Source organism: Monopterus albus, unplaced genomic scaffold (assembly GCF_001952655.1).
Source record: "Monopterus albus unplaced genomic scaffold, M_albus_1.0 scaffold39.1, whole genome shotgun sequence".
Classification (NCBI taxonomy): Eukaryota; Metazoa; Chordata; class Actinopteri; order Synbranchiformes; family Synbranchidae; genus Monopterus; species Monopterus albus.
The window spans coordinates 313,718-324,275 of NW_018127919.1; the positions used below are offsets into that span (position 1 = coordinate 313,718).

The 10,558-nt window shown below is 39.4% G+C and overlaps 1 protein-coding gene across 1 annotated transcript; it reads right to left on the reverse strand.

Moving 5' to 3' along the window:
• Positions 1 to 1,114: 1,114 nt before the first annotated feature.
• LOC109959407 (adhesion G-protein coupled receptor G2-like) lies at positions 1,115 to 6,762 on the reverse strand. The gene is made up of 11 exons (XM_020598727.1): positions 6,670 to 6,762; positions 6,005 to 6,169; positions 5,623 to 5,745; positions 5,485 to 5,530; positions 5,293 to 5,402; positions 5,063 to 5,187; positions 4,131 to 4,502; positions 3,743 to 4,026; positions 2,466 to 2,567; positions 2,222 to 2,332; positions 1,115 to 1,883 (listed from the first exon to the last, which is right to left on the reverse strand). The coding sequence occupies exons 1-11, from the start codon at positions 6,760 to 6,762 to the stop codon at positions 1,792 to 1,794; spliced, it is 1,623 nt and encodes a 540-aa protein (XP_020454383.1). The 3' UTR covers positions 1,115 to 1,791.
• Between the last annotated feature and the right edge of the window lie 3,796 nt (positions 6,763 to 10,558).

Here is a 10,558-nt window from a genome sequence, read left to right on the forward strand (position 1 = left end):
TGAAATGCGGTGTTACTTTTACGCCACACATAATGGGACACACACCTTCCAAAAAGTTCAACTTTTGTCTCGTCTGTCCACAGAGTATTATCCCAAAAGTCTTGGGGATCATCAAGATGTTTTCTGGCAAAACTGAGACGAGCCTTTATGTTCTTTTTGCTCAGCAGTGGTTTTCGTCTTGGAACTCTGCCATGCAAACCATTTTTGCCCAGTCTCTTTCTTATGGTGGAGTCATGAACACTCACCTTAACTGAGGCAAGTGAGGCCTGCAGTTCTTTGGATGTTGTTGTGGGGTCTTTTGTGACCTCTTGGATGAGTTGTCGCTGCGCTCTTGGGGTAATTTTGGTCGGCCGGCCACTCCTGGGAAGGTTCTCCACTGTTCCATGTTTTCGCCATTTGTGGATAATGGCTCTCACTGTGGTTCGCTGCAGTCCCAAAGCTTTAGAAATGGCTTTATAACCTTTTCCAAACTGATAGAGCTCAATTATTCTCTTTCTCATTTGGTTTTGAATTTCTTTGGATCTCGGCATGATGTCTAGCTTTTGAGGATCTTTTGGTCTACTTCACTTTGTCAGGCAGGTCCTATTTAAGTGATTTCTTGATTGCGAACAGGTGTGGCAGTAATCAGGCCTGGGTGTGGCTAGAGAAATTGAACTCAGGTGCGATAAACCAGTGTTTTGACAGGGGGGCAAACACTTGTTCACACAGGGCTATATAGTTTTGGATTTTGTTTTCCCTTAATAATAAAAACCTTCATTTAAAAACTGCATGATGTGTTTACTTGTGTTATCTTTGACTAATATATAAATTTGTTTGACGATCTGAAACATTACAGTGTGACAAACATGCAAAAAGATAAGAAATCAGTAAGGGGGCAAACACTTTTTCACACCACTGTACATTTTATTTAGAGGTGTTCCTAATATTCTGACCTCATGTGTGTAGCTGGGAGGACAAAAATATAGACACCTCTTACTATAATGTAGTCCAGTACAACAACACCTTTAACTATGACCTCATTAATAAACATATAATTGAATTTATACATTTGACAATTTCACCAAAAACTGAAACATTCTGAGATTCAAAAACACAGATGTCAAGACAAAAGCGCTGCATTGAATTGCATGCAATTGTTCAAGTGTGACTATTAATTTGTAAATGCATTTCACTATGAACAGTGAGCAGGAAAACAATGTAGGTTCATTACAGTGTGAGGAAATGGTGCCAACAAGTCACTGGTTCCACTTTATGAAAAGTGAAGGTTTCCAGCCTTAGTCTTATATGAGGAGTAAACAAAATATCTCTGGGTTCTGGAATGTGTTTCTTAGGAAAATGGTCTTTGATTATTTAACTCTGGACTGGGATCACAAATCAAAACATTTGAAAACAAATGGTTTAGTCTTAAAGTGTGATGAATTTTATAAGCTCATCATACTGTATGTTCTTTATCTAAACATTTAATCTGAAGATAGCTGTGAAAAAATGTAGTAAAGGACTTTCTGAGTGGGGTAGAAGTATAAAGCAGCAGAAAATGAAATACTCAAAGTACCAATATCTCAAAAGTACAGTACCTAGGCAAATAAATATACATACTTACACTACCACTGTTCACTAGTTATATTGATGCTACTGTGGCAATGGAAGGAAGGTGGTTCAGGTTTCTTGTGCAAAGTGTCAATATAAAAAACTGAAAATACCACATGTTAGCTTTCCAGTGATATAATTCATAAATAATTTTGTTTATTTGCATTATATACAAGTATTTCTGCCCTTATTGCATCAGGGTGTTTATTGGTCTCTGTGGTTGTTGAGCTCGTTGAGGATCACATCTATTTGGCCATCTTCATCAGCTGTGATTACTCTGTCTTCAAATGGGTTACCTGCAACGCAGCATTACTGTCAGCATTTCTAACAGATTTTACAAAAGAAATGGAACACTAATTTTGTGAATCAGAAATATCTTTTTAATCTATGTGTAGACCTAATGCACACTTCTGTGAGAGTGTAGATATAAGTTGATATACTCAGAGTTGCAGCAGTAGGGAAAACACAGTACAGTACATTACAGCTTCCCAATGGGAGAGTGTGTCCAAAATTTTGATGGGTAGTCAGGCAAGTTGAGTAAATCCTGCTACAAAACCTATATTAACTGCACAAATCAGGAGTCTAATTGTAACTAAACATCTCACAGTCACAACGGCAGATTGTCTTCACTTACCAGTGCCATTAGCTTGCTCCGGGGAATCAGTGACGAGGAAAGAAGTGGAGCCAGATGAGAAATTATGTGTTGGTGACCTTTTCATCGTTTTATTTGTGGTGCGACTCCACTCTGTGCAAAGATTCCACAATGTGAATGTGTAATAGGATGAGATGGAATCCAGAGTTGTTGTGTGAGTAATGCATCTAATGTACTCTGTGTGAACATTTCTAGTTTGACTGGTAGAGTGAGGTTTTAATCTCACCTGAATTCTCTGCTACCCTCAGTTTGCCACAGCACAGGTAGGTCCTCCACTGCCTCCGCACGGTTTCCTTCACCGCACAGTGGAACACAAATATAAAGAAACCTACAAAAGAGAAACTGATTGTTTTGTGATGCCACACCCAACCTTTTACAGTCAAATGTCATCAGTTCAGACATACCGGTACAGGACTATGAAGAAAAAAGAGACTAGTTATAATTGTTCCAAACACAGCTACAAAGTGGGTTATGTTAGTTTACCAGTCTGCTTCCTGTCAGGTCCCTGTGTAATGCAAAAACAGTTTGTCATATCAAATCAGTTTACAGTGGTTTGGACCTGCAGTTTTGGAACATGCACTTTTTAGGTACGAGTCTATTAGATGTCCACACTTTTACTTGAAATTTGTCAACATATTGAACGGAAGTCTTCTTTTGTTTGTTTTAAACACCATACAATATATGACGTAACCGGGAGTCCACTTGCATAAAATGTGAACATCACAAAACTGAAACCTGACAGAGACTACATCTTTTCATTTCTATCTGTAATATCATAGTCATCAAGGGAATCGTTGAGGTTCTGCTGACATCGATTAGAAAAAAAAAGAAGTGTGACTAATTAGAAGACAAAGGCAAATAGTACATTTTTTAGCCAGGCTTTCTGCTGTAAGCACTAATTACAGTCTACAGGCCAACTTCATCCTTCAACTTTGACCTACCATACCTGCCAAAGTTGTACACATGTTCTTATGCAGTGAGGTATTACTGACATTTTGGGTCCTCTTTCAGTCTCCACATGGACAAATTATGGAACAATGGACCCCTAGGCCCCAAGACCCCCAGACTGAAGAAAACAAAACTACAAATGATGTAGTTTAGAGTTTCTCCGTGGTTCCTCTGTGTCTTAATGTAGTAGTCTTGTCTCATTTGGTAGTGTTCATTTTGCATCTCTCTGAGTCTTTGTAGTCTCTGTCTGTAGTTACTTTGAGTCATTTTGGGCTTTGACCAGTACCCCTGACCCAATGGGTCCCTGTGTCTGTGCCCAGTAGGACCATTTAGTAATCCACCCATGCCTCCAAACAAAGTGGTCTAGATAACCTGGCTAAACGTGTCTGACACTTTCTCGCCCTTTCAGCCTTCAGTTCGGTTATTTGTCTTATTTCAGCAATGCAAACAATTTTCACCCAGTGATTTTAGCTTGTACCAGTTGCCATGGAGCCATCATTATTACAAAAATGACCTCCTTTGGGTTTTAATGGACCTGCCTCTGAGTCAACTCACCTTGCAAGGAGTTAAAAATGGCAAAGAGATACATAAAAGCCAGGTTGACGGGACCCCAGGCAAAGAAGGCAAAGCCCCAGGTGAGGCCCAGGAGGATGGTTATCCCCACCACGCTGCGCACATCCTGCGCTGTGGTGCGGTGCTGCACATTGTGAGGGTTCTGCTTCCTTATTCGACTCAGCTGGACCAACACCACAATGAACATGATGAAGTTGAAGAGAAAAATGACACAGAAATATGCCACCACTGCCACATAAAAGGCAATGTCATTTTTCAGCCAGCAGCTGTGGGAGAGAATGGGAGAAAATAAAGGGTTCATTATTTGTCTTGCTCTGTACTCTGCACATTTAACTACAGACAAAGTGTTTGACAATGCGACAAGACTCACAATCCATCATTAGTGCCATCAGTAAACTTTCCATAAGAGACAAGACCATAGTTTGTCTTGTTAATTGCAATGACAATAATGACCACAATCATTGGGATGCCCCAGCCAACCAGTGACAGCTTCAGCATGTATTGTGAAACGTAGCTGTTGAAGACTTTCACAAGGGCGAGGTACATGTGGACAGCCTCAAGTCCCATCCAGGTGAAGGAAACCAGCAGGAAGTAGTGAAGAAACCAGGCAGTGGAGATGCAGAGACCCACGGCGTCTGTGTATAACGCCAGCCATGCATCCACCAGGAAGACCAGGTTCAGGAGCAGCAGAGCCAAGCACAGCTGGATCAGAATTTTTGCAGGGATGTCCTTGCGCAGCTTCCTGCAGGATTCAGATGGTTTAGACATCAAGAAATATTTCAGTAGACTACTGTCAGTGAACAAGAGTGTTATGAAAATGGCTTCTAGCTTTTGTGAATTTTGCACTTTATTATATTGCACGAGATTTATTTGTGAACTCAGGAACAAAGTAATATTTTTTGATTTTATATACAGTATTTTGTAATTTGTTTGGTGTCCAAAATATTCTTTTAAAAAAATGTTAGGGCAATAATTACACGGGCAACACTGGTTTTTCGACAACAGCAGATAATCTACCTCAACATCAGAATTTAAAAAACTGAAAAATGTCTGGTAGAATATTAGCACTTTCTTAGTTATTAACAAAAGACTGACTATGAAGTATCTGATAACTAAAAGAGACAAAAAATCAAGGTTTTTTGAAACATAAATTATGTTTAAAAAGTTCTTTAACTTTATTATAACATAGCCAGAAGGCGCTTCAACTTTGGGGACAGCTAGTGGTAGAATCAACATGCAGATGCATACTAAGTAATTGGTAATTATTATATATTGGATGTGTGCAGTGTTCAGAATACTTACTCAAACAACAAGTAGGTGAGAAGGGTGACAGACAGGAAGATGGCAGAGATTCCACAGCCGATATATGTGATAAAGGTGAGGATGGTGGCCTGTTCACGACTGATTACAGGCTGCCTGTTGAGAGTCTGTAGGAAAAATAAGAAAAATAAATTTATAGCAGGGTGGAAGGGGTCTTTAGAATCAGGATTCAAATAGCAGAACTAGAAATGGGAAAACTGATCATTTCTCACCAGCAGGATAGCAAAACTGGTTAAATGGTTGCAGCTGCAAACTGTCTCATCGTCTGTGCTATTTTGGGGGAATTTTGAACAGCCATCTGGATTCCACCCACCTGATCCATCTGCCAGTAGAATACACACATGAGGTATATTGGCATTTTTGGTGGACTTAAATATAATAGACTTTGTTTAAAAAAAACTTACAATTTAATGTATAATCCCAGAAAACACACGTAGCCGTAAAGTTACCCTGTAAGCAAAAGAGCTTGTATCATTCAGCAACGTCCACGTAGACATTGTGCTATTTTTCTGTGTAGAAAATGACAGTTTTTGAAAACTGACTGGAATTGGCTCTGTGTTCCTCAGGTAAATTATAACATCGTCTTTCAGTCCTTTGACTGACAGGTTGGCCACACTCGCACTCAGGATCCCACTGATAAGTCTGCTTTGTCCCAAAGATCTGTCCTGCACGGCAATTTCGAGACAACACAAGAAACACAAGTTGTTAGAATGAATCAGTGTGTAATTTAAAATGTAACCCATCTGTTTGCTTTAAAACTCTAATCAGGGATATACAGTAAAATTAATAACACAGATGATCAGTGTAACACATTTCTGTATTTTAATCAAAATAGAAGAGTAAGTGTTTTTATCTCCTTAGCTACACTAATGATAATGCATATCCTGCTCTGAGTGGGATGTTACAGTAGTTCAGTGTGTAGACCTGGAACGCTGTGCTCTTCTGATAGAAATTGAACTGGACCCGAGTGGCCAGACGCTGTTCCGCTGAGGTTAGGGACTGCATGAGAGAGGAAGGCAGTCTGACTGAGCCCTGAGGAATGGAGGAATCCATGTTCACACTTCGTCTCTGCCTGGAGCCCCCACAGACCTGTAACACATGTGAGACATGGACAGAGAAACCTAGGCTCAACAACTACAGCACTGTACAGGTCATGGCATATACTAATTTCTAATAATTACTAGACAGTTTTGTATATAAAGCACATGTGAAAACACATGTGAAACAGATAATGACAAGGACTTTTCTACAGAAATGTCTCAGTAAACCATGGCAGCAAGACACCGCCATGATTTGACATGGCGGTGTTTCAGCTGTGAAAAACATTCATTTGCTGTGACAAAGCACCTTCAGTCCTGCAGACTAGTTCGTCCACTTATAAAAAATAATTAAATAAATATCAGTAAATTTGAAATTGTAGCAGTTTTAGACGAACTAATGTGTTTGAATGGCGGAGTAAATAGTACAATACTTCTGGAATGAGTAGTCATACAGTGCAGCAAATGGAAGTATTCAAGTACTTCAGAACTAGACAGCATCACAGATGATGTGATGTACGACCTAATAAAACTACAAGATTCGTATCATACCTGCACATGATAGGGGTCTGAAATGGAAAAAGATGTTTCCTGGAAGTTGTTGCCATCTACTGGTGTCACACACAGAGTCAGAGCTGAGGCCATGAGTGTCTCATTATGTCCTTCAAGGATCAGCTTCTGCCCCACAGTTTCGACAATTTTTGTAATACTGATGAAATAGAAATGAGTTAGTACGGCACAAAACAACAATAATTCTAATATTTTTGGTTTAGATTTTCAGTCATATGAGTCATATAATTCAGCATAATTAAACCAAAAGCGACTGGGCTTGATTGTAGACTCAATGATTTGTTGAAAAAAAAGCAGAATAATTCTACAGCTTTTTAGGCTCTTAGCCCTTTGCTGCATTTTCCATCATCACCCTGTTCACATCCCCAACATCAGTGTACTGACTTTGGATAAATAGGTTATTAGCTGTGTTGGGTGTAACTCATTACTTGGTGTTACATAACACATTATGTAATAATATGTTCTTAACACCCCACTTGTAAAAAAAAAAAAAATTACTAAAGGTGTAGTGCAGTCTGTAACAAAATTGTCAATATAAAAAAGGTTTGAGGTGCAACAGTGGTTGAGAATCCCTGAGTTATACCACCTAATGTCTTTAACTGGAAACAATATGTTAGAGAATATCACAAATTCATTTGTAACTTGTTGTAGGAGTTGGCCAGCTTCTGTGGAGAAGCTCCTAGCAGATTGCTGACGATGTGAACAGAGGTATTTCCCAGCGTCGTGCTGACAGTTTGGCCACTCAAAATGCGACTCAGATTAGACACTATCTGATCCACGGTGCTGGAGGTGATTTGGGACACATCTCTGGTCTGGTCCAACAACTCATCAGCTTCGCTTTCAGCTGCTGTGAACAGAATTTAAAAGGAGATACTACAACAATACTATAATTATGTAAATGCTGCACACAAAAGTGAGGTGATTACAAACCTGATTTGGTTATAGAAACTGTTCCAGTTGTATAGATCTGAGCTGTTGTACTACGTGTGGTGGACAAAGAGGTGGAGTTGCTAGGTGGTATGGTTGTCTGATATGAAGTTACAGGCAAGGTGGTGGTGCTCGGTGCTGAAAAAGGGTGAATATTTATTGACTTGAAACCTCATTTTATCTTTAAGAATGTCTAAAACGTGTAAAGCCTTCCTTCATAATGTGTTGTATTGACAAAAGTCCAACTTTGGTCCATTTTAAAAAAAACTTAAAGGGTTTGAATACTTCCTTTACTTTTTGTGGTTTGAAGATGTGACAGGAATGCTCAGAGCTCACCTGGACCACAGTCAGTCAAGTTGCTCGGACCTCCCACATATGTAGCTCCAGACTCGTAACTGTTGAAACATAATGATATAAATTCTGTAAGCTTGTAAAATGACACAGAAAGGCAAAGGCAATATTTCCCTGAAGATCAATTAATACATTCTGCTTTAAACCAAAAAAAGCACGATTTCAAAATATATAAAAATGACATGTTTTTTTCTTGTTGGTAATTAATGAAGGTAAAATAAGGGTTAGGCATCTTACCATGATTTATTGGCTGAACCCGTGTAAGTGCAACTGTCTTGTCGACTGGCATTGCACTTATTATGTGACTCACCTGTTCAGTAACACAGAGGATTTATTGCATTGTGGGAACTTCTCATGTAGGTAAATATGTATTTCATAGTATTCAGCACTGACCTAGCGTAGCTTGTGCTCCCACCACATGGAAGCCAGAGGAATTCTTACTGGCTGCACAGATAGTACGAAGGATACAACATGTAGATACCGTCTGAGTCAGCTCCAGCACCACAGAACACACTGTTTTACTGAAGTATAAGGTCAGTGTTAGAAAATAGATCATTTACAGTTGGTTTCAGTCATTTTAAATTACTTTGCTTCTTCACTTACTTTACTGAAGTGTTTGTGGTGCATGAAATAGAAAGGTTCTGTAAAAATATAAATCAGTCTTGGTTCACATGATCCTGCTGTTCACACACTTTAACCTACAGATACGTTTAAATGTTAACTTACTTGAACCAGGCCTGCGTCATTACTGCTCCTACTGAAAAATAAATTGAGACAACATTAATATGTAGATAACAAGATGGATTTTATTGCAACTTTACTTTTACAAATACAAAGCTGAATTCAAAAGCAGTAGCACTGACCTTTTTATAATTTAATGAACCCAGACATTTGGCTGCTATAACCTTACTTGATCTGGTTTGACCAGGAGCTTACGGTGCAACTTTAAGTCAGATACATTATAGCTGTAAAACTGCCAGTTCATTATCTTGTATGCTACCTTAAGTCACAGACACACATTTTAATGGTTCTATGACTCAAGTAAATCTCAAGTTAATGTCTCTCAAGAGGATCTTGGGAAATAAAAGAAAATTGTTTATGCTCTAACTCCTCTAACTACCACTAGTGGCCACAGTGGCAGCTGTTAAAAATATATAGTTTCATCTTTGATAAATATAATAAATCACAATAATGTTACTTGCTCCTGTAGTATGGACTTACAGGTTTACTTTCATTAGTTCACTTTTACACAGCACCGTTACAACAGTAAACAGCAGAAGATGCACAGACACTTTTGTTCATTACTTCCTCCTTTTGTCCACAGTAGAAAAGGAGTTTTATGCTAAATCATGCGTATCATTGATTTTTTTTTAAAAGCTGGTCTGGTGAAATGCCCGTTTGTAGACTACACTGTGATAATGTTTGGACCTTCAATCTTTTAATTTATTTAGTTTTATAAGACATTGTTGCAGTGATACCTGGTTGGTGACACTGCATCTCCAACATCGCGAACACTGCGCTTTTTGCTGTTTCCGTTTCCTTGTCCTTGATTTCCTTGTCCTTGATTTCCTCCACCATTAGGTGGCTGAGACCTTGTGGTCCCGGGTACAGAGGTTGTTGAGCGATTGTTCTGTGTTGGAGTTACTGTGGTAAACTGAGCTGTTGTAGCTGTAGTTGTACTGTCAGTTTTTAGTGTTTGTTTCTGTTTCCTTGTCCCTGATTTCCTTGTCCCTGATTTCCTTGTCCTTGATTTCCTCCACCATTAGGTGGCTGAGACCTTGTGGTCCCGGGTACAGAGGTTGTTGAGCGATTGTTCTGTGTTGGAGTTACTGTGGTAAACTGAGCTGTTGTAGCTGTAGTTGTACTGTCAGTTTTTAGTGTTGTAGCTGTAGTTGCTTTGTTGCTTGTTATCGTGGTTGGCACTGTAGTTGCTTTGTTGCTTGTTACCGTGGTTGGCACTGTAGTTGCGTTGCTTGTTAATGTGGTTAGTGCTGTAGCTGTAGTTGCGTTGGTGCTTGTTACCATGGTTGGCACTGTAGTTGCTTTGTTGCTTGTTATCGTGGTTGGCACTGTAGTTGCTTTGTTGCTTGTTACCGTGGTTGGCACTGTAGTTGCGTTGCTTGTTAATGTGGTTAGTGCTGTAGCTGTAGTTGCTTTGTTGCTTGTTACCGTGGTTGGCACTGTAGTTGCGTTGCTTGTTAATGTGGTTAGTGCTGTAGCTGTAGTTGCGTTGGTGCTTGTTACCATGGTTGGCACTGTAGTTGCGTTGGTGCTTGTTATCGTGGTTGGCACTGTAGTTGCGTTGGTGCTTGTTATCGTGGTTGGCACTGTAGTTGCGTTGCTTGTTAATGTGGTTAGTGCTGTAGCTGTAGTTGTGTTGGCTCCTGTTAACACTGTCGACATGTTGTTTTGTAATGTTGTGGTTGGAGTTTGTGAAGAAGTCAGTGTTGTAGTTGTTACTTCTAGAGACACGCAGCTCAGGTTGTTTTGGAACACATTGTCAAGCTGAGGAAAACAACATGATACTCGTTACATTTGAACAGGGTATATACGTACATCATACATGAGGTATTTTAAAAGGCAACTTGTCTAT